This window comes from Nothoprocta perdicaria, unplaced genomic scaffold (genome assembly GCF_003342845.1).
Source record: "Nothoprocta perdicaria isolate Ctin4 unplaced genomic scaffold, notPer1 scaffold_129, whole genome shotgun sequence".
Lineage (NCBI taxonomy): Eukaryota > Metazoa > Chordata > Aves > Tinamiformes > Tinamidae > Nothoprocta > Nothoprocta perdicaria.
The window spans coordinates 336,511-364,332 of NW_020454416.1; the positions used below are offsets into that span (position 1 = coordinate 336,511).

Sequence of the window (27,822 nt, forward strand, 5' to 3'; positions counted from 1 at the left end):
CGCGGGGCCGCTGGAAGCGGCGCTTCGGGGCCGCCAAGTGGCCGCGCGGAGCCGCCTGCGGGGCCGCCGCCGCTCGAGGGGCTTTGGGCAGCCCTGGCTGCGGCGCCCGGGGCCGCTGTCCCCGCCGGTGGCCCTGAGCGCGTAGGGGAGGCTGGGGTGCAGGAACAGGGCCCGTGTGTGAGGCACGTCCTGCCGGAGCTCCCCAGAGCGCCCGATAATTCCGAACAAAACTTGCGGCAGTCACCCGTGTGAGCCAGTCGAGCGTTGCTGCCTTCCCAAGCCCCTTAGAAGAGAAGGGGCTGATGTTCTCCGTGCTCAAACCGTGGGCCGGGAGCAGCCCGTGGAGGCTCCGAGCTTTGACAGGCGGCACCTCCGTGTGAGCCGCGGAGGCTCCCGCCGCTCCCTGCAAAGTTTGTGCCTGCAGAGCGGGAGCTGCCGATCCCGCCGGGAGCAGCTCCAACTGCGCGAGGCGGCGGCAAGCGTGTCCCCTGCAGCTGGGAGCCGCCGGCGGGGTGTCCTGCCCGGGTGCGGGAGCGGGGCCCCTTGGCTCTCGCGGAAGGGGGAGCGAGGGCAAGGGCTGCATCCAGGGAGCCCGAGTAACGGCGCTGTCATCTTGCACACAGCGCAGCCTGCGCTTTGTCCTTCAGCCTCTGGCAGGTTTGGGCTGGAGCTGGTCTCCGGACTCCCAGCAGTTTGCATTCTGATCCTCTAGTTTTCCACAAAATGCAGGATTGCCCAAGCAGGGAGTCGGCTGCTTGTTGGTTAGCCGGGCTGCGCCACAGCTTCGTACTTGGCCAGCACGCTGAGTTGGATTCACGTTTGCTAATAATCCCTTCAGTGAGTTCTGCGGGAGTGAAGCAGTCAGGGCCATGGCCTCGCTGCATGCTCGCACGCAAACTTCCTTGTCAGGGATTACAGAAAAATCATTGGCTCTCTTCACCTTTGATATAGTGGCGGTTTGATTATAAATGAAACGGGAATACACGTGCAATGATTTTAATACTAATAAGAAATAAATTGCTGCCTGTGTGAGGTTCTTCTGTTGTGAGTGTTGCTGAATGCTCTTAAGAGGCAATGGAAGTGTGGTGCTGTATTAAGAACAGAATAAATTTTACCTAATTTATGTCATGAACTGTGCTTAGAACGTGAAGTCTTTTAAATTTGTGTAGAAATGTTACCCTGCAAGACAGCAACTATGTTTAGATTTTTGATTGTGTTGGTTTTGACTTTTGCTTAGGTTTCTGGAATGTAAACTTGGTAAGATGCAGGGCCTCTGTTCAGAGCTCTGAGACTGCAAGGGAGCAGAATGACTCCTTTTAAATGGATGAGCAGTTTTGCACCTGTGTTTGGGGCTGCAGGATACAAGTGCTTTCACATGTCTTGTCATAGCACCCCTCTGTGGAAGCAGGTGGTATTATCGGGAACAGAGAAGTTGCAATCTTGGGTGGATTTTAATATTACTATTAGCTGCATCATACTATGGATATCTTGCTTTGAAAGCTTGGCCTTAGATGTGCCAGTTACTTCAAGTTCTTTTGGCTCATTCCTCAGTAGATATAACTGAGGGCTCTGTGGGACACTTCTGGCGCTTCCCAGGGGGAGACCCAAATGAGCAACCTGTGCCCAAATGGTTTGTTGGAAAGCTGGGTATCAGATGTGTGAGGAACGTGAAGGTACCCTGCATTTCCTTGGCTGCCTTTGACTCAGCGTGTTGCTCTTCCCTGTGTGTTGCAATCCCACCGGATGAGCCTATGCATGCGGAAAGAGTCGGGTGGCATCTTCTCATTAACGCTTTGTCCCTTTTCCTTATAGGAGAACCACGTCCATGAGAAGTTGGTATCTCTGAGCTTGCTTCAGAAAGACTTTGTGCCTTTTCTGCTGAATTTTTTAAGGGAGCAGACCAGCCAGATCCTGACTAATGGACCCTCTACTCCTGCTAAAACCCCTAATTCCAAAGCCCATGGAAACCAAAGGACAGGATCAGAAAAGAGGGCCGGTCACACCTCCGGATCAAGCAGCAGCCGGGTGCAGCTCTTTTCCGAAAGGACTTCGGTGACCCCCTGCACCACAGATACCAGCTTTTCCCCCGCTGCCGCCTCCAGCGGCTCCTCCTCTTTTTCAGGATCCAGCCTGTCCAGCCCTTGCAGCGACCTCCCTGGCGCGGCGTGTGGCGGCAGCCCAGGCTTTGGGCACAGCCCCGTGCTCGGCCAGGGCGAGAGGCGTTCGTCGCAGAGGAGCAGCCTGGGCAGCTTCCTCGCGGCCGCGCCAGAAGCGGCGCCGCCGCCGCGGCGAGGCAGGAGGAGAGGCGGCAGCTCCGTGGGCGCCGCTGGCCGCCACCTCGCTCGGGACCTGGGGCGCTCCCTGCCTGAGGAGGAGGATGGGAAAGGCGAGAGCCCGGCATCGTGGAGCGCGGGGAGAAGGAAGCGGAGTGAAGTGCCTCTTGTTCCCGCCGCATCCCCACCCAGCCAGCTCAATCTCAACAATTTGGAGGAGTTTCCGCCCATGGGTGCTGCCTCGGGCTGGACAAAGTAAGAGCAAGTCTGCCTCGCTCTTTTGTTCAGGTTGTGCTTCAGGATACTGTTCCTTGACTAGCTCTTCCTGTTGTGCATGACCAGGGGGAAGGTGCTGAAAAACAGCACCTGGGGGCAGCTTTCTAATTCTCCTTGGCTGGAGATGTTGTCATGGAAGGAAAACGTACATAGTTCACAGTATTCTGCTCATGCAGATTTCTCTTAAGCCTTTTACTTGTCATGCTGCCTGTAGCTCCCCAGGTCACACAGCAGCTGATGGGAAGCCGAGCACAGTTTTGTCCTTGCCTGTTCTAACAAGTCGGCCTTATCTTGACTCTTCACATTTGTCATTCAGCACAATAGGAATTGCTAATGAAGAGCAGCCCTGAAAGGCTATTAAGCTTTACTGGTGCTGCACTAAAAAGGTTTTGGATTGACATTCTCTGACATCTGGTAATGGATGTTAGTGTTCAGCTTTGTTTGCATAATGTGGTTCTGGACAGTGTGTCTAGCTAATGCCTGTATTCTCTGTGGTGCAAAGTGTGCCCAGGTTTCTTAGGTGGCTTTACCTTAGCTCTGGGCAGGTCTCTGCTTTGTGGTTGTCTCTCCTTTTTCTTGGGACTTCACTCTCCAAAATACCTGTCCTGTGCTTTAGGAACTGATGAGTGCTGCTTTTTCACTCTCTGTAGTTCTGTGGGTGCTGCCTTTTAATTCGGTGATTAGGTTAAAGCCAGCAGCTACAGGCACAGCTTAATACTGCCATGATTCCTTATTTCCTCTGCATTTTACTTTAGCATTAGGCTCTTCAGGAAAATTGCATGCATATGTGTCTTGTAACCCATGCTCTTGAATCTTATTCTCTTATTTCACTGTGTTTTGTTCTTTTCCAGCAAGAGCAAGCCATCAAGGCGAATCAACCCAACTCCTGTAAGTGCCGAGCGACCCCTCTCAAAACCAAAGATGTGCTTCACTTCTACGCCCGTCAGCCAGGCTCCAGCTGCTCGATTTCCATCTGGGACAAGCCTGGAAGCCTTTACTGCCATCCAGGAAGGAAACATTGCTTCTGTGGTAGGGAGCAGCCTTCAAGAGGAGAGGGAGATGCTAAAGAAAGAAAGGTACCATCTGAGAGGGTGGTGATAGACTCAATGCTATTTCTGTTGTTCTAAGATGGCTCTGGTGTGAAAGGGGAAGGACCAGAAAATTTTCCAAAATGGCTATAGGTATCTTTAAACTATAACCAGCCTAAAACCAAGTATCTGTTATCAAACTTGAGTACTAGTGCAATTAGCTTACCCTTCTCATTTTAAAGATATACTGACTTTGCAACAGTGACTGTTACTTTTTCATCACATCAGTCCTCACTGCTTTTGTAAGATAGACTTTTCTTGGTCTAGTCCTAAGACTTTAGACTCTCCAGCTTTCCTAAGACTTACCCAGGTGAAGTAAGTGGGTTTGTGCTATTAGCCTGTTTTTGAAGATTTCACCTTCTGAAAGTGAGAGAGGGCATAGATTGCTTTAAGAAAAATAAAGGATGCAAATATGGGGAAAATGTTAATAGTAGGTTAACCAGTAAGATAGACAGTCTAAACACAAACTTTCTCTCAGAAAACGGGAAAGAAGGAACCTGAATTTCTGTTTTTAAAGTTACTACTGTGACTTTAGTGCCAGGAAATTCTAGGTGAATTCTAGCTTCTTATTTTGTCTCTGCCACTCGGTTACTGTGCTACTTTCATCCTTTGTAAGTTGTTATCATTGTTAATTTTCACAGGCAAACAAGCAAAGTGCAGTAATAGAGAAACTGATATTTAAAACTGTTGACAGAACTGTCAGTGTCCCTCTTGACTTCTTCTTGGGGAAATTCCTCAGGACATGTGAGAACTGAGCTAGTAAGGGAGAAATCCCTTGTTGCTACAGTCACCCTGAGACTAGAGCTGCCAGCAGTAGATTTCTGCTAAGGCTTTTGTCACCAAGCTTGCCATTATTGATCAGTTCAGCTGAAACAACTGTCTTGTGATAGTCCTTAAAATAAGAGACCTTTCTTGAGCAATTAGTTTTTTAATGTTCTTATGCGATTGGACTGCGTGGCCTTATTCAAGTCAGTTCTAGGAAGAGTCAGGTGTTCGTTCAAGGGTGAAATTCTTTTCCTGCTCAACTTTTCAGTCTACTTCAGTGGGACTAGAATTGGGTCCATAATGTTGAAACAGACCCTCTAGGTTCTCATGAGCTGCTGTTTGCACTTTCTTACATTTGGGGGCTGTAGCAGAACTTAACTTTGTGCACTCGAGTGAAGCACATATCCCTGTCTGAATTATATCCGAAACGTTCCACTGATTCGTATAAACTGAAGTGGACCAAACGGCGTGTGTAGACCTCATCAGGCCTATCATAATTGTGCTTGGATCTGGAAGCTGCTGTTGTGTTCGACAGTGGTGGGAGTGCGGGGTGCAAAACCACAGATTAGCCACCAGCTAATCTGTGTCACAATTCATATCGAGTGAAACTTCTACGCTAAGACAGAAGCAAACAGCAGACAACTACTTTGTCAGAATCTGCCCTTAGTGGTCAGGTTCCTAGTGGTTTAGGAAGTGTTTAATTTTGTTCAGTTATGTCAGTAAGGTACTTATGTTCAAGGTGAGGTAGATGAAAGTTTTAGCAAATAACCTTTCTACTCACATGTTGAGCCTCTCTCTCTCTCTCTCTCTCTCTCTCTCTCTCTCTCTCTCCCCCCCCCCCCATTGTAGCAGTTCCAAATTAAGCAAATGAAGAAAGTTTTCCTTAGTTCAAAGAACAAAAAAATCTTTCCAGTCTTGTCCACAGCTTTTAAAGTGACTTTTTAAGGATTTTGCTTTTGAAGGATTGTGGCAAGAGGTAGATGCAGTGTTTGAAGCATGGCCACGCACGCAGATGGTACTGTTCAGGACTTTAATGATTCTTTAATACTGCTCTGACTGGCTTCCATCCTGCTTCTCACTTGTCTTATGTATGCCACTCTGCTGTTGCATTTTGGATGGCCTCTGTTTTCAGCAATACCTATGTTTTTAACTGAGTGACTATTGTTGATTTAGAATCTAGCAATTCAGTAAAATTAGTTTGTTCTTGTTGCTCATTTGGAGTCCTTCAGCCTGATGCCTTGCCTCTCCACTTAGCAGTATTGTATCTTCTGCAGGCATTTTTAATGTAAATATATCTTGAGGTTTTGCCATGAACTTTGTTTTCATAGATTTTGGCAAGTGTTTAGCTATCCGAATTGCACAGGAATTGTAATGCAAAAGAAAAAACAGATCTCTGACAGAATCTATGTCAGTTTAGGTGAGTAAAAGCAATCACATAGGTTGGTCAGATAATATTGCCAAAGCACTATGTTGTGTCAACAAAGTTAGAATTTGAACTTAGTCCTTTTGACTCTTTCCTCTTGACTCTTGGGACTCTTTGACTCTCAAGACTCTTTCTCATTAAAGACAGGTTAAATTAGTATCATAGCCGGTGAAAGCAATCTTAGTTTGCATGGCGTAGGTAAATATTGCAGGGGTTCCTTCACCCTGTACTGCACAAGGAAGACCTCCTGTCACCATGTGACTGCTGTGTGTCACATCTGTGCTCACAAGACACGTTGCTGATTTTGAATTTCAGATGCAAGCTGCTGCACCAGGCGTCCTCTCCGTCAGGGCTCTCTCTTGATCCGGGCACTCCTACCAAACCCAGCTACGCTCGCAGTGCCAGCCTGCCCGCTGAAAGCCTCCCTGTGACCTGTGCAAACCCTGCTAAAGTTTCCTGCAAGAAACAGCTGGAGTGTCTGGCACAGCTCTATTCATCTTGTATAGCAGGTGACTACCCAGAAGATGTGAGACTGACCTTTCTGTCAGCCTTGAACTTGTGTGCCCCTTGGCATGGGGGAGGGCAGACAAAAGTTGTGGGCAAGTTTCAGGGTGCAAACTAGCAGCATTTAGGCAAATGAGCCATGTCAACAGTGTTACTGAAATAATTGAGTCCTAGGCAGAAGTTTAGGGAAGTAGATGAAATAACATAGTACTCAGTTGGAGAGGGCTGAAGCTGTACATTGCTATTCGCAGAAGACAGTTTGAGGAACCAGACTCTTCCTTAACATGTTCATCCTGTAATTCCCATATTTATATATACTGCAGCTGTATGTGGGAGGGAGTTTTTTGCTGCCCTGACATAGAGCAGTTCTCTGTCTTTTTACCTTCGTTAAAACAGGTCAGTGTCGAATATCTACATTTGATATACCTTTTCCTTTCAGAAAACCTGGTACCAAATATTTTTCTGGAGCTCTTTTTTGTTCTGCAGCTGTTGACATCTAAAGGCAGTTCTGCAGAAGATGAGGAGAGTGATCTTGAAGTCAATGAAACAAGTGAAGGTCAGCAATAGAATGGGAAGAATGTTATTTCCATGGAATGATAATGTGATATAGAAGAGTATTTGCCTTTAGCTTGGACAGTCCATTGGAAGTGTCTCATTACATCTGTGGGCCTGATCTGAGATGTTAGCCAAAGTGATGCATGTATGGGAACTGCTTCTGCAACATGGGTTTGAAGCAGAGTTGGTAGTTACTGCACTAATTTGGCTTTCTGCGGTTGCGTACAATTTGCTGTGATTGTTTCCAAAACAGACCTTCAAAGAGGAGGTGGTGTATGTTGGATCCTTTATTCTTTGAAAATCAAAAAGTGATTTTTTTTCTTTCTTTAATTTAAAGTTGGACGAGAGATTTGGGGTGAAGGAACCATCTGCATAAGATGCATAATTGTTGAGTTTGTTTTCTGGCAAATTCGGACATAAACGTCCTATTACGGTTGACTAAACAGTTGAGAAGGAATCTCTCCTTTTCCTACAGAGCATTGAACGATTTAGTTGCCTGAACAATAAGGAAGATGGGGGTGAGGGGATTTTTCTGTTCAGGTGCTAAGGAATCTGAACAGCTAGAAACTGAGTGCTGTTCTGGGAAACCCTTTAGCTCTCAGGATTTGGCAGTTCCTGCTTTCCTCGAGAGGTAGCTGTTGGTTATTTAGTTTATGAATGGTGATAGATGCTGTTGTCTCATGTTCCTTTTTTCGCCCCTTAGATGCATCAAGGAAGCAGCATTTCCGAAATGTGCACAACTGTGTTTATTTTGCTGTTCAAGTCTTGGATTATCAGTATGAGTGAGTTGATATATATATATATATATATATATTTTTTTTTTTTTTTTCCTTCTTCCTACCTCTGCAGGTTTATAAGAGAGGAAACCTGTGTGCTTGGATTTTAGAGCCTGGCCACTCACAGGCCTGTAGCATTTAATTTTTCTGTAAAATGCCCAGTTTGGTCTGAATTCGAATATCTGTGAGTTTTCCTTGCACTGATCTGTCCCCTAAGCTTCAGTATGACTGAGCAAGTGTGGAAAAGTTATGAGATGAGACAAGAAGGAGAAAAAAAAGAGGTTGTAATTTAGTGAAGTGGATATATTAGATGCAGACAGAATGGGAGAAGATGTCAGTAGATTTGTTTCTTTGTATAGCTTGAATGCAGATGACATTCACAGTTGGGCCTCTAATGCCAGTAGGATTTGATTTGGGTGCCTGGGACTTAACAGTCTTGATACCTTAACCATAAACATCTCTTCAAGTCTGATCATAGTATTGTTTTGTGTCTGTCCGTGGGTTTTATGGATGTTGTCTTGGCAGAATTATTTCCCGTTTAGAAAAGGGGACGCTGAAACTCTTGGCTGAAAATGAGCGGATTGCATCTTTTTCTCCCACTTTGCATGAGAGGCTCAGGCAGGCTTATGAAAGCAGCACAGCCAAGGTAAAAATTAGCGGATCTCATTTGCATTGTTTTTTTTTTTTTTTTTGCATTGTTTCTCTTCTGTTACGATGGCTTTAATGTTAAATCTCCTTCCATTTATCATGTGTATCTTGTGTGTTTTCTTTGGAAAGAGTCTAAAAACTGTTCCTTCCCTCCCCCCCCCCCCCGTCTTGTCAGTGAGCCAGTGAATTGCTAAGGTGAATGACTGCAGCTGTAAATCCCTGCTGATTTACAGGAATTGAAGCCTTACATTGTGCTTCAAGCCCTGACCTCAACCAGGGCTTCATGACAGGCCTCCCAGTGACTTTCACTGGATCCAGTTTTGCTTATGAAATTCTCCTCTAATAAACATGGATGTCAGAACGGTGGGCTGGATGCAATATCAGGATGTAATTTGGAAGGGTAGTTTTGTAGCTACAAACTCCTTTTAGGCAAATGAAATTCTGAGGAGACTATGCAGCCTGTTCCTTTGCCTGATGATCTGAGTTAGGGAACTGAAGCTGGATGGTAGGAAAGCCCATTTTATTCCCTATTTTATTTCCTCTGTGTTTTAAAAATGAGGATTCTATTGCCAAAGAAAATGTGGTGCTCTGAGGCATGTGAATAGCTGAGCTATGGTAAAGGTTTTTGTTAACTGAAGCCATATGCTTTTCAAAGTGGAGAAAGAGGAAGAATACAGGAATTGCCAGCCACTTTTCTGTGTTCTCAGGAGACTCTGAAACTCAAGATATGCTTTGACTGTTGGCAGATGGTACTGCCTTGTTTCTGTATCAGTGCTAGCTGTAATCTGATATGGAGAGATTCCTTAGAGAGGCAGGGTGCTCCCATCCATCAGACTGAAGATTCTCTTTCTGCAGTATAATGTACACAACACAACTGTGGGTGTCATTCCCCAATTGCTAACTCCTGATTCCTGATCGTTTTTTGCTACTTTTTCTAGGTACCAGATTGTTGTATAAGCTAGAGATTTCCTTTAGTGTAATGTCTGCTTTTATATTTTCATTAGGTGTCTCTGCTGCTGCCCTGCTCTGTACAGTCTGTTTCTTTCCAGCCAGAAACTGACAATCGCTCCAACTTTCCCACTGACAGAGCATTTCATATATTTAAGAAACAAAGGTAAGTTACCTCTAGGGCTACCCTATGACTCACAAGGTAGAGTCTTTCTGTAGCTGTGAACAGAGGACATTATGAATGTCTGTATTGCTGCATGCTGTAGAAAAATCTGGACATTTTCACTCTTAAAAACCTTAGTGTTTGTTCATATTGACTGCAGCAGCTAAATGTATCATGTTTTCAGACGAATTCTTCAGGAGTTGTTAAGGCTGTTGGTAAATACTAGTACAGTGCTTCTGCAAATAGTGCTGCTGCTGTTTGGGTTCTTCCTTGCCACCTCCCTCAACACATACAGCAGCAGCGTGAGGGGAGTGTGGCAAACTGTCTCGGCCCTTTTTCCTCTCCTCTGAGATGAAATGTGACTTGTTCTTTTTTGCTTCTCAGTTTTCAGTGTGTATGGGAGTGTATTTTTTGCTCTGATTGTCTGAGCTTAAGCACTTGCTTCCAGAAAGACGTGAAAAATGGAAACTGTCTGAAATACTGCTGATATTTATGAGTTTTGAAAGGGTATGTGAATGCTCAGAGGCTTGAGTTGTTTAATCTTGACTAGGTTCTTATTAGGAAGCTTATGGGTGTATATTCAGTTGCTGTTCAAATTGTGAAAACCAGGAATTCATACCCTTGAATATCTTGATTCACAGGGATATCTTTTACGAATTGCTGCGTGAATGGGAGGATAATCATGAAAAAACTGGCTGGGACTTTGAAAGAGTTCTGGGCAACAAGATCAGGTAAGAGGCTAGTGCAGCTTCAGCTAGAGCTGTACTGTGGTTTTTGCAGGGCTCTTTAATGTAGCTGAACCACTGGTGCAGTGTACTAGACACACTGGTTGAATTTCCATGTTCTTCCTCATCTGCAGTGATCTGTAGGAGAGCTGTGCTTTTAGAGGGGATGTTATCCCTGTAAACTTGCTGCTATATTTAGAGGTATCAGTTGTTACATTAAACAAGGCATAGGTGGCAAGGGCCTAATTTTGGCAGTCCTAGTATACTTCTGTCCCTGGTCATAAATGCTGGAAGAGCCACTGCTACAGCTGGTATGTTGTGGTCTGAGCATGGTTATTGCATGCACTTGGGTGTGCCTTTCATATTTCCAAAGCCCTTCTGCTTTTATACATGAAGGAATATATGTTTAGAATGTCTTAGCTCTCCTATCTAGCTCAGGGACTTATGCTTTCTTGTCTTTGGAAAGAAGCCAAGTTTGGCTGTTCCTGTGGAAAGCAAATTGTGTTTATTGGTGCTATCAAAATTAAGCGCTTATAAACAAACTGTTCAGCTCTGGAAAGTGTTTGCTGTGTGGGCTTCTCTGTTATGCTTAACCTCCAGCCTACTCGTGTTACATCTGTGAAGGTGATTTTTTTCACTAGAGGAGCAAAACAAGCCTGAGATTTAAACCTGAGAATTTTTCACTCTCTTTAAGCATCAGAAGCACTGCTTATTCTGCTTTCATCCTTGCATCTGTGTGAACTCTCAGCTCAGTGATCTGCGAGAGTGGGAGCAGAAGTCATTTATTTTCTTACTAAATACCATCGTGATTACAGTAGAGGAGCAGGGTCTGTTCATCTCCTCCAGAGCTGTGTTTGCTCTGCAGGTATGCAGGGAGAATCCAAGGACAGTTTTTATTTCCACCATCAGCAGATGGGGTTCAGTGCTTGTGACACCTGATTATAAAGAAGATATTGCAGTGTCTTCTTTTGAAAGAGTTCTGGAAATCACTTTCTTAAAAGCAGTTGTTTGTGCTTCTGCTATAATTGAGGATAAAATGCTTTTTCACACCATAGAGATCCAGTCAGCATTTTATGATGTTTTCTTTACAGGGCCATGATGGCTCACTTATCTGCAACTTGCAACCACAGCCACTTTGCAAGGCTCTTTCAGAAGCAGCTCATCCAGGTAAATGACTTATTTTTGAATGGAAAAAAACATCATCTATATTGTTTTACCTCTTCCTCAGCCCCGCAATAAATACTGTGTCCTGCAGGTTTACTTTTCTATTGATTTTTTTGTATTAATTTTGTATTATATTTTTTGGGAGAGCCAAGTATTCGGGATGGAAATTTATTTCCTTTTCCTGAAATACAAATTGTTGATAAGCTCTGTGTAAATCAGAGTTAAGGTGTAGTGAGCACATTGTGAGCTGTAAGGCTTCATTCTCTATTCTTTTCTTTCACTTTCTAATATTAGAACAGTTACAGTTTTTCAAAATATAAATATATATTTCAATATGTATCAAATGTAGAGGTACCCAGTTATGCTCCTTAGCAATATTAATTATTGTTTCTTGACTCTGAGTACAGTGCATGCAAAGTATCTGTGCTTTTTCTGAATAACTGCACAACAAATGTTTGTTTGCTTTTTATGCATTTGGTGGGGGGCTAGTTTCAAGCACCAACTGACTTCGCTGTAGCTGAAGAAAAGAAAAAAGAAAATGCTTCTGGTTAAAGTATACATTTTCAGTGTATTCTCTCTGAGTGGCTGGCTTTTATTTGCATTTCCTTTTGGACAGAAACATGGACCAACAGAAACAACAGAACACACACGCGCACACAAATTTAAGAGTTTTAGTCATTTGCATTGATCCAAATTCAGAATGGACATTAAAAGAATCTCAGTATTCCAGCAGTCCAAGTCTTCTTGGTGATGTCCTATCTGATGTATATTTTCAGAGGAGTGTGTAGGGGGAAAAATGTGAAATGGACTCTACATCAACAGGATTAAATGAGTCGTAGGTGCTGAACTTTCCCGTTTTGCATTCACGGCTCCCTATTCTTCCTGTCTCCTGAAGATGTGCAAAGGTCCCATTGGTGGTGGCACAAGCTGGGGAGACACCCCCGACCAGGACGTCCTGAACATGCTGGGCCCTGACAACCTGAGCCGCCTGAAGAGGCTGCAGGAGAGGTTCGTCGTTCCGCAGAGCATCGGGGGACCCTGCCCGCCGCCTTCATTCACCGGGTGCCAGCAGTTCTTCAGGGACTTCATCCTCAGCGCAGGCAGGTCAGCCGCCCCCGGAGAAGGGCTGGCCTGGGCTAGGATGTGCTGCTTTGGTGGCACGGAGCTTGCAGGCTGCAAAATATCAGTGTCCTTGGCTGCCAAGCACAGCGCACGTGCTCATAAATGTGTTAGGCTGGAGGGAAGAATTGGCCAGGGAGGGCTGTTACGTTAGGCCAGACTGTGGTAATTTTTGCATGAAGCCATATTCATGGTTCTACTTGATCAGTTTTTCATACTCCACAGAGTAGTTTCAAGTCTGTAAGAGATCACAACTCATGCAGGTTCGGTTAGCTTACAGCTTCTGCTTGCACAGATCCGCATCCTTATCGTTACACTGGGACACGCTGAGCGGTGGCTGTTCCAAGGAACAAAAGATAAGGATGGAGAAAGGAGTGTGCAAGCATTAGCTCTGCAGAAGTCTTGTCCCGGTGTGTCTTGGCTGTCAGGGTGGTACTTTGGAAGTTCTTGGCTGGATAAAATCTGTAGTACTTAATTTGATTTGGTGACAGAGCCTTGAAATATCGCAGTGTTAGTTGAGGCTTTGCTGCTGTTTTCAATCTGACCAATCGTGATGTTTTGCTGAAGTTACCAGTTCAACCAGCACCTGGTGGATAGCCTGTGCCTGAAGATCCTCGAATTAGATGGCCTTACTCTGATAGAGCATGTGCACAGTGATGGGGAAGCAGATATGGATGAACAGGTAAGCTTGGTTACAGACACCTCTGGCAGGAATGTCCCTGAATTGTACCTGTAGCTAAAGGACTGTTGATTTGGTTATAAATGGAGTTACAAATTTTCTTCCTTTTAAGAGTCCTTTTACAGTTAATGGGTATGTCTGTCATTATATATGTAGGACAAGACTTCTTCATTTGGTTTTGTTGTATCTTGGCAATATAACTTGGGTTTATGTGTCTGAGCCCCTTCCCAGTTACTTGTGTGCCTCAGGAACTATGTCTTAAGAGATGATGGACAAGAGTTTGAAAAGTGATTTGCTCTGAGGGAGCCTCCATTTCAGCCCCCATATCAGGTCTGCTTTGTCAGTGAAATAGGCAGGTTTAGTTGTGGCACTTGGCTATTACATCTTGCTACTCTTCCAGATAGAAAGACTTCAGTAAGAATGAATTTGCAGTGGTGCCTATCCAGGTGTTTCTTCACTCCCCTATACCTAGATCCTCATCTATACCTCAGAGCTTACCTATATTAGCAAAGTAGCAGCCAAGATTCATGGAAATTTACCAAGCAGTAGCCATATGGAGGAGGTGTCTCGAGATTCTCTACCATCTCACTGCTTACCAAGTTGTTAATGCTAAGGTGTGACTGAGCAGCAGCTTGTTTCAGAAAGTTCTCAAATAATTTCTTCCTGCTACAAATGAAGCAGTGGATGCAGAATCATCCACATGGAGAATTTTAAGTGTATATGTTTAAAATATATGTGCATTTAGGAAACTTACAGTTATTAAAATGGAAGTTCTGTGTAGGTATTTGTTTGACAGTTCAGTGTATCATTGCCCCAGCTGGTCTTCCTTTTTCATTTCAGGATGAAAAGAAGCGTTTCACTGTGGTGCTACTAAGCCTGCGACTCCTTGCCAAATTCCTGGGGTTCCTGGTTTTCTTGCCATATCGCAGCATGGAACAGCCAACTAGAGACTTGCTAGAGTCTGCAGTAGCTTTAAGAAACAAAGTAAGAAACCAAACACTTGTAATTAAGCATGGACCTTTGCTTGTCAGGAAGATTTCCTAACCTAAGGAGGGGATTAACTTTAGTGATGTCAGTTCATGGTGAGCCAGTGGTTCCTCAGGCTGTGATGCACCGATCTGTGTCCCTGCTATGTGTCCTGGGAGGGTGCAGACAAAGAAAAGAAAAGAGAATTTCTGTAACTCGAAAAGAGGGAGCAGTGTAACGATGATGAAGGGTCCATCTCACCAGAGAGAGGAGCTCTGGCAAGCTGGGGCTGTCATAGCAGAACTCAGACTTAACTAGGAAGACTTGTGTTTGTAGTGTAAAATCCAGCCACCAGAATTCTTTGTGTATGTTAGCTTAGCAGCCTGCTTCTAGCAGTGTGGCACAGTGAGTGCATCAGCGTGGGCACTAAACCTCATTCCAGTGGTACGCAGTCAATATTACAGCCTTGCAACTTTCCTTTTGAAAGTCACAGTAGAGCCTGTGGTTGCTCATGTGTGGTTTTTATCTCTGTTGGAGTGCAGGGAAAAAAATCATAAATCAAAACTGTAACCCATACTTGCCCATAAGATTTGCAGAAAAAAAAAAAAAGACATGATATAGATAAGATTTTTCTGTAAGTATCAAAAGGTGATTGTGGGCTACTGCTTTAAATCCTCTTGTCCATCAAGACCCAGCCAGCACTGGATGTATTGAAGCTTCTGAGACAATCTATTCGAGACCGACGTGCTGTCCTCACCATTCCATGGATTGTGGAGTTCCTTTCCCTTGTGGATCATATAGCTCCTTTTCTTGATTACTACAGGAAGGTATTTTGTCTCTTGCTGCAGGTATACAGGTAAGACCCTATGAAAGGGCATCTGTTCAAGAACTGTTCTGTGAAGGCATGTTCGCATAGTTGAGGTAGCTGCCCCTTGAGAATGAATGCTCCCCATGCTTGAGATTCTTATAAAAAGTAGATCTTTTGCACTAGAGCAGAGCACGAGCACTCCTGACTTAGAACTGCAAAGGGAGCACATGTTAAACTTTGAGATTAATGCTGAGCATCTGCAGCTGCGAATTTTAGCTTTGCAATGACCTACGCAGTTTTCCCTGCCTAAATAATGCTCTAGGTTTCCTTCCTACGTAGGAGAGGGTGATTATTCTTGAGGGTTATTTAACGCTGTCTCTTCCAGTGTGAGTTTACAACAGAATATTGTTTGGATGCATACACACAAAGCAAAAAGAACGTGCTTTCAGCTCTGTGGCAGCATATAGGGAATGTGTGCATGATGACTAATAATATACTCTGAGTGAGGGGGTTGTGGAATTTTTCTTAAAATTGAGCTATTGAAATCTAAGACACTCTCCCTCACTTGCTGCGTGGCAGGTTAATGGTCCTTTCTGAAGAGAAGGAGATGAGTTTCCTGAACAAGCTGCTGATTCTTGCAGTTCTGGGTTGGCTTTTTCAGGTGAGTGTCTCCTGTGTGTCTGAGGCTCTGCCCTGGAGGAAAACAGAGTGAACAGCTCAATAGAAGGCAATATAAAAAGGAATGAAAATACTGCACAAAACTTACCTTTTGCACTAGTGTGGGGTTTAACACTGCTCTGCATTCTAGTAGAGAAATGTTTTCCTATAATGGAATTTTGTGTGAAACAACATTTTTTTTTCCAATTTGAACCCCAACTTTTGCTGAAACACATTCTGTCTTAATTACTGTGTATCTTTGTAAGCAAATAGCTAATTCTGTTAAAATTGCAAGTTCTTATCACAGGCTTTGGGCTGTTTGGGGTGTAGCTATTAGAGTTTCCGTTTCAGGTTCCATCAGTCCCTGAAGAGCTGTTCTTTAGCACCGACGTGAGGAAGGAGGGCTTGGTGACGGATACTGTGACTTCCCCTCGGGCTTTGGTGAGTTAGTGCAACAGCAGCTCCTCTGAATCTGTGGCTGAGGAGTCACAGGGGTTGCTGTCTTTGGAGCCAGCTTCTATCTAGTTGTGTGGCAAAGGGCAGCTGGTTTGAAAGTAGAGCAGCTGAGCTGAGTGAGCAGAGAAGCAGGTGAGTAGCAGTTACTTGAAACATATATTCCATCCATAGCAATGAATAGATGGTATTTCTGGAAAAATCAGGAATATGTTAGGTAAAGCTTGTGTGTCCTGTTCCAGTTGGAAGGTTCTGCTTTGCACAGTCTCTCAATGGCAGTTATAGTGCAGAGATCAACTGAATCTCTACACCTGTGGAGGTGTAATGCAGGGCAGGTGTGCCTTATTAAGTCTCTCCTGTGACTGTTTTCTCTCTCAAAAGTTGCAGCTGTGGCAACAGCCCTAGTTTTCTTCTGGAATTTCTGGGGTTCAGTTGGTCTTTGGTGATCAGAAGCAAAGGTTGAGCTTGTGGTTGCAAAGTTCATTATCCTGCTGTGAAGGTGTTTGATTTGGGCTCCAGTTAACTTCGTTGTTTTTGTGGAAAGGCTGCTTTGACATGTGCATGTGACTGGAATGTATGTAGTTTCTGACTTTCTAATGACTGTTTCTTTTTTTACTATGTCCTTTAACTTTTCCTCTCTCACCAGGACTCCGTACCCTTGGTGGATCAGCAGTTACTTTACACCTGCTGTCCCTATCTTGGTGAGTATTTTACTGATGTTTGTCCTAGCATCCTTTGGTACTGTGAGTCCTCAGATCATCTTTCTTCCCATTCCTTAGCTCTCAGCTGTGTGCAGCAAAACCTTGATGAAAAACTGTATCATGGATCCTGCAGTTGTGAATAATAACTGGTAAAGTTGTGGGAGGGAGGCTGCACAGCCAAGATAGCTGATTTACAGAGCTAGAATATGAAGGAAAAGGCAACTTGATGTCCTTGCACTGGAAGAAATGTAACAAGGGGTTGAGTGTGACTTTTTTCCATCGTATATAGAGGGAGAGGTGCTTGTTCCGAGTACCTTAATTCCAAAGCATATTTCTGTTGTCAGACAGAGGGAAAGATCCTGTTATCTTATTAAAGTATCATATACTTTAAAGCACTTATAAAGCACTTATTAAAGTGCTGATACTTTATCAGGTTGTTTTCTGAGGCAATGTAACTACGTCTTTCCAGCTTTTTTTCTGGGACCTGATTGCTAGGGGTGAAGCCCATCTCTGCAGAGAACAGAGTGCTGGATGGTGGAACAGAGTGCAGCCCTCTCCCTCTCAGGAGTTTGGTGCTAGCACATAGGGGTTATCACAGGGTTTTCTGCATCCTGGAAGCTTCTGGTGATTAAACAAATTCTCAAGCTTTTTTCTCAGTCTTTTCTCCTGACCCTGCTGGAATTTTGAGAATTGCTGCTTTTCCTGTTGCCTGTGTAGACTTTGTACCATTCCTGCTTGCCTGGATTAAAAAGGAGTAATAGAAATAGCTGCTCCCTGATGCTTTTGAACAAGTTCCTAAGCACCAGGGAACATTTTGGAGCCTTGCTTGCCCTGTTGTCCTGCCAGTTAGGTGGATGGGATGCCTCTCTGTTCCTCGGAAACTTCGACTTCTGCATAAGCTGAAAGAATCTGCCCCGGAGAAGGGACTTGGCTCTCTGGAATTCTCTGTGGATTTGGACAGTTCTGTACATGGGAGCAGTTTGTACTGCATGTGGGATTGATGTCCCTTTTGCCTGCTTTGCCTTACAGGAGAGCTGCGGAAGCTGCTTGCCTCTTTTGTGGCTGGCAGCGGAACAAAGAACGGTGGCTTCATACGGAAAATCACTCCAACAGCTGCCGAGTCTTTGGCACCCAAACCTTCTGCCACACAAAGAAAACTTCAGGTAAGGACACCTGAGAAGGGCTGGGTGCTGCCTCCTGGTGTGAGCAGGGGCCCGGGTGCTTATTTGTTGTGAAGGGCCTCTGATCTCGTGTGCGTGGCTTCTCCAGGAGAGGCAGGGCAGCAGAAATGACTTCTGTGGTGGTAGGGCACATAGTGGCATCCTAATGTTAAGGAAAGAATGATGTAGACCTAGAGAGCAGGGAATATTCTTTGAGAGCTAGGTAGCCTCCACCCCTGCATTCTGCTGGTTAAATCATGTGGCTAGAGAAATTCAAGAAACATCATCGAAGTCAGAACTAGCCTCTCTCTGTGCCTCTCCTAAACATCTACTATTGGTTCATTTTCCATACTCTGCTTTGGTTAGACTGTAGCTGCCTTCCACAGAAGGTGAGAACAGGATTGCCAGCCTATGAATAAGATGATGCTTTTTTCCAAAGCAAACTGTGGGTTTCCAAAGCAAAGTGCTGGGTCAGTGCAAGCAGGTGCTGCTGGAACTCCTCCCATTCCTTTCTTTACTAGTCATGGGCTTTCTTAGTCTCATAAAAGCTACTAGTAGCTCTGGATTAAATGTCTAGAAGGAAATAGGAAGTGGATGTCAGATGCTCCAAAAGCAGGATGTTCTGGTACAAGCAAATTGTGCTCTTCTGCACAGTTCATATTCTAGTCCTGTCTGCTTCTGTGCTGAGAGGAGGATCTGGGTGGAGTGCTCTGATCAAATTGTAGCACTTCATTTCTCTTGAACAGGCAGAGTTGGAACAGGCCTTCTTCCACAACCAGCCCCCCTCCTTGCGGAGAACAGTTGAATTTGTGGCAGAGAGGGTGGGATCCAACTGCGTTAAGCACATCAAGTAAGTGCTGGTGAACTGTCCTGTGACTTAAGAACTGACTTTGCAGTGCCGAGGAAAGGAGATGATCCTTAATTCCATGTATAGAGGGGAATTTTGGGTGGGGGAGAAAACCTCTGTTAGTGGACTGTATAGCAGAACACTAAGCTGGGAGAGTGAGGTCAAGTAACATCTGAATTTGTATCAGAGAGGAGTTTTGAGGAGGGATGCAAAGAGGAGGATTATGTAGTTTGGGAATCTTGGTCTGTGAGCCTAGTGGTGCATTTAGAGACTTAATTTCACATCACTTTCAGAATGTTCTTCCGAACCACAGTAAAACTGAAGCTGGAAGGGACCCCTGGCGTCATCTGGTCCAGACTCCTCCAGGGCCAGCGTCAAAGTTAGGTCAGGTTGCTCAGGGCCTCATCTAGCTGAGTTGTGAAGATCCCCAAAGGCAGGGATTCAGCCCGTTCTTGGCACTCTTGTCGATGCCTGATTCTCCCCCACTCCTTGAAAAATGTTTTGTGTTTTGTTGTTATTTGCTTGTTTGTTTTTTAAATACTATCAGAATTTTTCTTGCCTGGTTTGTGCCTGTTGCCTCTCGTCCTTGTGCTCTCTGCTATCTGGAGGAGTCCTGCTCTGTACCTTTCTCTGCTCCCTCTTCCTGCCCCCTCACTCCCTGTCCTCCCCACTGTACCTTCTCTTCTCCAGGCTAATTGAGACTGGCTCCCAGAGCCTGTCCTCCTTTGTCATGTGCTCCAGCATCCCAGCCATCATAGCGACACTCTGCTGGACTCATCCCAGTTGCCAGGGACTTTCTTGTATCCCGTTCTGGGCGCTCAGTCCAGTCCTGGTCCTGGTGGAGCCTCCCGAGTGCTGAGAGGGAGCAGTAACTTCTTCGACTGGTGCTCATGCAGCCCAGGATGAGGAGACCTTGGCACATTGGCTTGTTCAGCTTGTCTGCAGGGAGGCCCGGGTCCATCTGCCTGCACCGGCGCACGGGCTGTTCCTTCCCAGACACAGAGCCCTACGTTTCTGCTTGCTGAACTTCCGAGCCTGCTCTTGCTTTCTGCAGCCTGTGAAGGTCCTTCTGAATGGCAGCCCTGCCCTCCAGCAGGGCCTGTGCTGAGGGTCTCCTGTGTCCATGTGACAGGCTTGTTGAAGGCATTGAACTATATGTGTTAAAACTTAGTCTTTTAACTCCGAGTTTTACCACTGTTGTGATACCTCCATTGCTGTTTATTTCTACTGAAAAGATGTGGTGATTGTATAGTACTGAACACTGCATGTTTAATTCCTTTTAACAGAGTGCCCTGTTGCATTTGTACCCAAAACAGGTGTCCTCCTGGAATAGGGGGAAATGTATGGAAACAGTGTGCCTTATTATTATTATTATTATTTTTTTAATTATTATTTTTTCTGGACTTGATTTTGGTCTGCTGGCTTCTCTTCCAGGGCCACGCTGGTAGCGGAGCTGGTTCAGAGGGCTGAAGTCATGTTGCAGGACAGAGTGAAGGAGGTGGATGCCAACCACGACAAGCTGCTGGAGGAGGCCTGTGCCCAGCTCTACGAGGAAGGGGCCCAGGCTCTCATCAGAGGCAGAGAGTAAGGAGAAACTCTTGCAGTTTGTGCCTTCCCTTCTCTTTTCCTTGTGGACTCTAAGCCTGTTGTGCTTGGGATCTGCTAATGATGAACCTTGATCTGGCTGTGTGCTGTGCCTCCAGCCAGTTAATGCTGTATTTGTAGGAAGCAGTAAAGGTGCTGTGGGTTGCTCTGCTGCAGCCTGGGCTCACACCCACTGCTGTTTCTTTATATCCCCTCCTTGGAAAACTGAGTGTTGCAACTTGGTGACTTGTGACTTGTCCTTCCTTATCTGGTTCTCTTTATCTGACTTCTTTTCACTGAAGTCTTCTGTGTGGTTTTGACTGTAAGAGTATGTGACCGTTGCCATGATAATGAACTTTGGACTGTTGTCTGAGAGCTTGACTAACACTATGATATGTTTTTATTTTTTGGATTCTGTTTTCTTTTAATTTTTTGCAGATTTTGCAAGAAGAAAGGGCCTGAGGCAGTCAGAGTGTTATTACCAGAAGAGACATCTGCAGCAGTATGTATTTATTAAAACTCATTAAAGACTTGACTTTGAGTCCAGATCATTATTGCATTTCCATTGCTGCTCCCTTAATAGTTTAGGACAATGGAATCTATGGAGGCCCTGGTGTAAACACTGTTAGCTAAAGGAAAGTGTCACCATCTCCAGGCCCTGGGTATTGTGGCTGAAGTGATTCTGTAGCCAATAGGCAATTCCTAAATCTGTTGAGATTAGTGGTGTGTAATTTATGCTCTTATCTTCTATTCTCAACTTCTACAATATTTGATGTAGTTTGTATGAGAAACCAAAAGGGGTCTGTCCTATTGCTCAGGATATTGGTTCCCACAGTAATGGTGGCACCCTGTTTAAATAGTGATATCCAAGACTAAAACATTTCCTGATAGAATTTCTTCTGATTTTTTCACTGACTGGTGATGTGGTTGGTAATTAATACATTGCTGCTTGTTATGTTGCCCCTAAAGGTTCTGAACAGTGCAGAAGACATTGCAGTGGAACTGGCTACTGAGAAAGCCTGTGGCTGGCTTTCTGCCAACATTGCAGGTGCGTTGCCTTACCCTGCCTGGGCCCTCTGATGTGAATACAGCACTTCTAGCTGAGATCAAGGCATAGAAGTTCATTCCAGTGTCATGAAGTACTTGGTCATATTCATTTTTCTTTTAGTGGGAAGCATGCAGTTGTTCTGTTGCTCCTTGTTTAGGAGTAAGAGGAATGATATGTAGCTCCAAGAACCTTTCTTCTTCAGGGATATTTCAGACTTGGTCCATGTAAGTGATTTTTGGCTATGGAGGCAGACAAGATGGTGAGGATGAATGTTATAGAAGGTGCCTTCTGAAAATACCACCCAGGCTGAAGTTGTCTGTATGACACCTTTGGAGTGCTAAGACAGCTGCTTTCTCAAGCCACCATATGGTCCACGTGTACACAGTGCTCCTGGAAAGCACTTAAACCAAACGTGCCCTGGCCTGGATGTGGTTTTGTGAAGCTGAAGGCAGCTCTAGTCTCTTTAGTCTGTAACAGTGAGAACCTTTCAAGCTTGTGGGTTCAGGATTTCTTGCCAGGAATTGGGGAAGAAACGTCTAGCACTGCTGCAGCAGCAGGAGCCTCATGTTCCACATGTTGGACAAAACTTATTTGGGGATAAAACACACAGCTTCCATGGGCACAGTAGCTGAACTGGTATGATCACACTGGTTCTGCTTGCTAATTTGGCATTGCTTCCTGGCTTACCTACTTCATGTTTGTTAAACCCTCTCATCCTTTTGATGGTAAATTAGAGATGAGTGAGTTATCAGTGGTAGCTTGTGTCTCCCTTTAAATCTGTGGATTGACTCTCCATCCCTAGCAGCGCCTCTGCCCATGCAACACGAGGGTCCAAAGGGAGGAGGATATGAGAGTGGAAACTATCCTTGCCTCATTTCTAACAGCCCTGAGCACGGGAAGCCTATGGGGGCAGTGTGTGGAACCAGTTCTCGGCCTCACTGGAGAGAAGAGCGGAGCTAAACAGGACTTGTTCTCTGTTTTCTGTAGCACTCATCAAAAGGGAAGTGAAGGCAACGTTCAACAGGATGCTGAAAGTGCCAGGACCTCCGCAGCCGAGCGAGGATGCCCAGGAGTTGAGAAGGGCCTGTCCCCCAGGCTGCCAGCACCGCGCTCCATTGCCCTCCCAAGTCATCAATGAAATCAAGGTACAGAGCAGCTCACACCCTGCCTCGTGCAGCCTCCCTTCTTATTCCTCCTCCTCTGATTCTTGATGGGAGGAAGGTGACATTCTGATCCTAAGGCCCTGGCTGTGGGAAGTGTGGGGAAGTGGGATGGGAAGATCTCTCGTTATTTCATCCCCTTCTTTCCTGCCTCTCTAGCACTGCTCTCTGGTCAGACTGCAGTCTCACACACAGGATTCTCGGGGTTGTGGCAGGGTCAGGAGTGCTGCTTCTGCTGGCCTCTGGTCAGAATAACTGTTTCACGTTGGTCCTTTCAGTTCTGCAGAGCTTGTTAGATTGCCTCATCTTGCACATCAGAGGAATTGCGTGTTGAATTAAATGTCAGAGGGATCTGTATGAGGCTGTTGAAAAAGCTTTGCCAGTCTGCACCTGCCCTTCGCTGGGGTGCAGCTGGGGAGAGTCAGAATTAGCTGAAAAGGAGGAGGCGGAGGGGATTTATATTCAGGTTCAGGCAGTTTTCTATGCAAGCTGGTTCAAATTACATTTTGGTCTTTACAGGTTTAAAATGTCACTGTTCTCATAAAAATGATACAACTGCATAATCTGAGTCCATAACCTTTGAGAAATAAATGGAATTCTAAAGTCTACTTCTCAGCTATGTGTTCTGCCTGCGTTTCACCTTCTCTCATCTGAACAATAATTCAGGATCTCATTGTAATCAGATTTCCAGCATTTTTATAAGAAAGAGTGCAAATATCCTATAATGCTTTTCTGCTTCAGCAAAAGGAAAAAACAGGGCAAGACATGAGAAGAAATTGGGGGATTTTTCTGCAGACTGTTGCCTTTTGGAAGATGTTTTGATGGGATATCTTTTGGAAAGCATATTTTTAAAATGATTTCATCTTTTAAATTTCTTTGGTAAATCACTGATGGTGAGAGGTGCTGCCATGCATCACACACACAATCTGGTAAACCAGTAGATTATTTATAGTCTATACGTACACAATATTTATACCATAACTGTGTTAGTGCTCTTTATACCTGGCTCGGGCTACCTTGTCAGTTGTCATCTAGGTTTCTGTAGCAGTTCTGTCTGAATGTGCTTTGGCAAATATATTGAGAGCTTTCCAAGCTGGGTGCTTACTCCCAAAGGCCTGAAAGAGGGAGAACCACTTGCACCCATCGACTTTGTCTTCATCACAACAGTGAAAATTACGGGAGGAAAACAGCTCCAAGTGAAATTTTGCAAAAAACATCAACTTGGATCTCCTGGTCCTCTCATCTGTCATAGGTTTCAAAGATCTCTTTCTGGCAGCACTGAGTGGTGGTGGTTGAGTCACTGTTTTGCTTTTCACCAAGGATGTGCTGTGCGTTGCTGTGGGCCCTCGGGACGAAGGGGAAGTCATTGACTACGACTGGCTGGAAAGCCTGCTTGGGAGACTGAGACAGACACTGCGGTGCAGAAAGGTAGAATTAAAAAAAAAATCAGTTTGAAACCTGTAAGCTCTTGAGCTTGCCTTACCTCAGAGGTGAATTCAATCAAAATGTTCTTTTCATCTAAAATCAAATGTAGCAAAGTTACACTGTGTTTTTTAGTCTCTGTAGATCTGCCTGTAGCTTAAATTAGCCTTTGTGGGCTCTCTTTTCATGGAGAATCTCTTTGTGGCTTTGGTTTGTTAATGGCTACCAGATCACGTCTCGGTGCTCTTTGCTGTGAAGTGCATGTCCTCCTTTGCTATTATTACCCTTTGTGAAGCCTGTTTTGCCCAGTCTGCCCTATGAGAACAAAGATGAAACATTTTTGTGTTTTCCAGTTCATGTGTCCCACATCAGAACAGCAGCTGGCAAAGTGCACGGTTGAGCTGGCTTCCCTGCTGGGTAAGCTGGACACGATACACAATTTAAGGGTAAAAAGTGCTATTGCTGGTCTCTTAACTGCCCAGGGTCAGAGCTTTCACTCACTGAAGCTTGTGGAGATTTGCTGCTTTCTGTGGGTTGTTTTCTTTCCTTTCTGTTTACCCTCCTTTCCCTTGCTCGGTTTGTACAATTAATGACTTTTCTCAGCATGAGCTCGTGGCCTGGACGCAGCTGCTTCGCCCAGGGGCAGCCTCTACATTTGCTTGTCTAGAACCTTCTCAAGGAGTTTTCCTCTGGTTGACTCTTTCAGAAAGCAGCCCCTTTGTGACTGCCGTGGAAAGTTCAGTCTGGGGGACAGCAATGTGAATATGCTCTCCCTGTGTGTATGTTTAGCTGCAGTGAAAGCAGTGAGCTCTGTTGTTCACTTTTATTTTTGTTTACATACACTCATTTAAGTCTGGGTGTAAGAGCCGCTGTTTAATCTGTTCAGAGATTTAAATCTTGGTTTTACTTTGTTCCGCCTCTTTCTCCAGGGAATAACAGCTTATCTTCTGTTTAAGCATTAGGCTCTTCTGTGGGTTTTCATTCTTACTCAGTCTTTTTCCAGGACTTGTCTACCAGAGCAGATCTCCCCCTGGGCAGCGTTTCATAGTGGAGCGTCAGAGCCATAACTTCACCCGTCTCTGTGCTCCAGTGCCCGCAGCTCACTCGTTTCCCTTCACCGAGTCTCTCTCCCTGTGGTGCCTGTTGGGTTGCCTGCTCTGCAGAACGTGCTGCTGTCGCACCGGGAGGAGTGAGCGCAGGAGGACGCGGCAGCGCCGGGCAGCTTCGCGCTTTCTCTCCCAGTTTCAGGTGGTGTTCCCCTGCGCCGGAGCCCCGCGTCCCCCGGGAGGAGCGCGGAGAGGCGGCGCGCGCCGGGCGGCCTCGTGGCGCGGCTGCTCTCGCTCTGGAAGGAGGATTTCGGGGCGCCCGTTCCCGTGCGGCTGCTGCTGAGCGGCAGGAACGTCGCGTACGCCGCGCGGGCCCAGCGGCCGCAGGTAGGCAGCGCCTCCGGCTGCGCGCGCTCCCGCTCGCCGGGGCCTTCCGAGGCTGCTCCCGGCTCCGGCACGTCCGGCTCGCTGGGAATGGGCGGGAGGGAAGGGGGCTGCCCGCGGAGCTTGGGTCAGTGGGGGAGGTTTGGGAGCTGCTCGTGGGCTGCGCTTGGTGCAATCGCAGCTCGTTAGGAGCGTTCATTTTTGTATGGGGCCCTTAGCAGAGCCCCAGCTCGGAAGCTGAAAATCTAGCCTAAGGGCCTACTTAGCTGCAGGCTGGAACCAGCTTATTTGGGAAGTAAAGATGTGTGCCCTTGAGCATACAGGAGCAAAATACTTGGTGTGTTTTGGGACTGGGAATCAGAATTTGTGACTTCAGGGGAGGCTGCAAAGTATGAACTGGAGCAAATTCATTCATTCATGTTGGGTGTTGGTCTTTGCTGTGCTTTACTGTCTAACCCAGGGCAGGAACAGGCTCTCGTCCTTCACTGCCTCCCTAACATTGTGATCCAAGAAGGCAAAACATGAGCTGTATAGGGATAAAGCGGAAGTGACACCCAATCCATTCCTTGATGTTTGATGCTTTTTCTCTTCTGCAGTGGGATTTGTTCCTCTTCATGCTTCGTGGCCTCGTGGAACATGATCTGATGGGAATTAATGAAATAGTGAATTGCTTGCATAACCTCAAAGAGCTCCCTTGGCCCTCAGTAAGTAATAATGTGTGTGTGGCTATGAAGTGAAATAAAAAGTAATAGCACAGAACAGTAAATCATTGGAGCAGATGAAGCCTGTAACTGTATAACTGTAACTGCGTAATGCAGCAGCAGGCCTGGCATCCAGCACGTTGGTACCCGTAACATCGTTTATGGTCCCCTCCCGTTGGAAACATTTCCATAGAAGCGGTAGAACAGTTGGGAGAGGGGCTGGGTCCAGTCCCGGCGCTCGCTTCCATGGGCTGTGTCCGCCTGCCCCAGCGGAGCGCGGCGTGCCCAGGAAGGGGTCGGGGAGCAGCTTTGCCTGCACGTGCTCTTCTTCCCACCCCGGGCTGGTGCTCTGGGTCTGGCCAAGCCCTGCAAGCTGGAGGAGTTTCGGCAGGTAGGGTTTAACGGGGGTCCTTCCCCTCGAGAGCTGAGGGATCAGTAGCACGACTGAACGTGTAGACCCGCAGTCAGTCATCTCGACCCTCAGTGCTGTAGCTTGGCTAGGTTTTTGTGCTTGAATCCCTTCAACAAGATAAAATACATGAAGTCTTCTCTACTAAAGTAATTAAGCCTCTCAGTTGGTATCTGTTAATCTGGGCGCTTTGCTTTGTGTCTGTCACAGGACTTCCTAAAGGAACTGGAAGGGCTCTCCGGAGCGTTCGTCTCGGAGCACGGCGCGGCCGCGGCGCCGCCGGCCGCCCGCTCGGAGCCGCCCAGACCGGTGCCAGGCGCCCTGGCCGCGCAGAGCTAGAGCCGCGGGGGCCCTGGCTGCGCGGGGGCTGCCCCCGGGCTGCCCCTGTGGCTCCTGCGGGACGTTCTGCCGCGGTGCCGCTGCCGCCAGCCGCACACGGAGCTCCGGGCACACCTGCCCTACGCACCTGGAGCGTGGCCCACAGCGGCTGGTGCCTGCAGACCCCTACAAGGACCCTTGCTGTTTGCACTGAGCTGTGCTCAGCCCCGCGTCACTTCAGGTGGCTACAAGCGGCTGCGTGAGCAAGAGAGGTGGTTCCCTGCTGGCGCTCATGACGTTAATGTGACTTCTCGTGGTCTCCCTTCCCAAAGACTGTGCTGTTGGGGAGAGATGAGGTGACCCTGTACGACATGGAGATGAGCCTATATTTATTTTTCACTGTAAATTCAATTTTGAAGGTTTGATTTTAATTTTTTAAGACTCATTTTAAAAGTGAAATCATATTAAATATGTGCACCAGAGCATTGATGGTATTATTCTGAAAGGCTTTGGCTGGATTGGTTTTTTTCTTTCCTTTCCATCTCTAGATGGAAGTGTACCTTGTAATTTCCTGGGATTTTTAATGGAGATAATGGAGAAAATATCTGTGTATATTTTTTACTGGACAGATTGACAGTATTTTGAAGAAATGTTTTTATATATGCAAGCACAAATGGTATGGAGCCATTTGCTGTTTTTTTTTATAATCCTTCTTGCCTTGAGTTTGGGTTTTTCAGATGAGAAATGCTCCAACAAGAGACCCTCCAGCCTGGAAGAACAGACAGGGAAATGAGGCAGGAAAAGAAATACGTGCCCTCCTCTGGAGAGCAGCTCTGGAAGGAAGGAGAGCTGCAGTTCCTGGAGCCCGGGGGGCCCTTTCGGACAGACCATCGCTGGAGTGTGACCGCCCCGGTACCCCCCCAAGTATCGCTGTGATGGGGCTGTGGGCAGCTGTGGGTAGTTATTTGCTGTCTCATCTTTACTGTAGCAATAAGGCTTTTAGTTCCCTTTTGGCTAGAATCATCTGCTTAGCCCTGGATTTTCAGAAACCA

General features: G+C 46.0%; 2 protein-coding genes across 2 annotated transcripts in view; one reads left to right on the top strand and one right to left on the bottom strand.

Annotated features, from left to right (window-relative positions):
- The window catches only part of LOC112942464 (t-SNARE domain-containing protein 1-like), a 3,110-nt gene extending 2,239 nt beyond the window's left edge, over nucleotides 1-871 (bottom strand). Inside the window, exon 1 of the mRNA XM_026033406.1 lies at nucleotides 791-871. Within this exon, the coding sequence (XP_025889191.1) occupies nucleotides 791-871 (81 nt within the window). The remainder of the gene's footprint in view (nucleotides 1-790) is intronic.
- Nucleotides 870-26,791, top strand: CDAN1 (codanin 1). The gene is made up of 28 exons (XM_026033407.1): nucleotides 870-956; nucleotides 1,813-2,528; nucleotides 3,401-3,625; nucleotides 6,141-6,334; nucleotides 6,769-6,885; nucleotides 7,588-7,666; nucleotides 8,186-8,306; nucleotides 9,313-9,422; nucleotides 10,061-10,150; nucleotides 11,236-11,311; nucleotides 12,204-12,412; nucleotides 12,995-13,109; nucleotides 13,947-14,090; nucleotides 14,762-14,928; nucleotides 15,460-15,541; nucleotides 15,889-15,978; nucleotides 16,637-16,691; nucleotides 17,721-17,854; nucleotides 18,598-18,701; nucleotides 20,133-20,282; nucleotides 20,721-20,784; nucleotides 21,252-21,330; nucleotides 22,318-22,475; nucleotides 23,811-23,918; nucleotides 24,266-24,329; nucleotides 25,155-25,345; nucleotides 25,939-26,046; nucleotides 26,663-26,791. Exons 1-28 carry the CDS (start codon nucleotides 870-872, stop codon nucleotides 26,789-26,791), a joined length of 3,966 nt encoding a protein of 1,321 aa, XP_025889192.1.
- The last annotated feature ends 1,031 nt before the right edge of the window (nucleotides 26,792-27,822 follow it).

Bases quoted from the DNA above. Each gene is read 5' to 3' on its own strand.
- CDAN1 (XM_026033407.1), top strand. From the start codon at position 870: ATGGCCTCGCTGCATGCTCGCACGCAAACTTCCTTGTCAGGGATTACA. The intron at 957-1,812 runs GTTTGATTATAA...TTTTCCTTATAG, and splicing joins TCACCTTTGATATAGTGGCG to GAGAACCACGTCCATGAGAA. The intron at 2,529-3,400 runs GTAAGAGCAAGT...GTTCTTTTCCAG, and splicing joins GCTGCCTCGGGCTGGACAAA to CAAGAGCAAGCCATCAAGGC.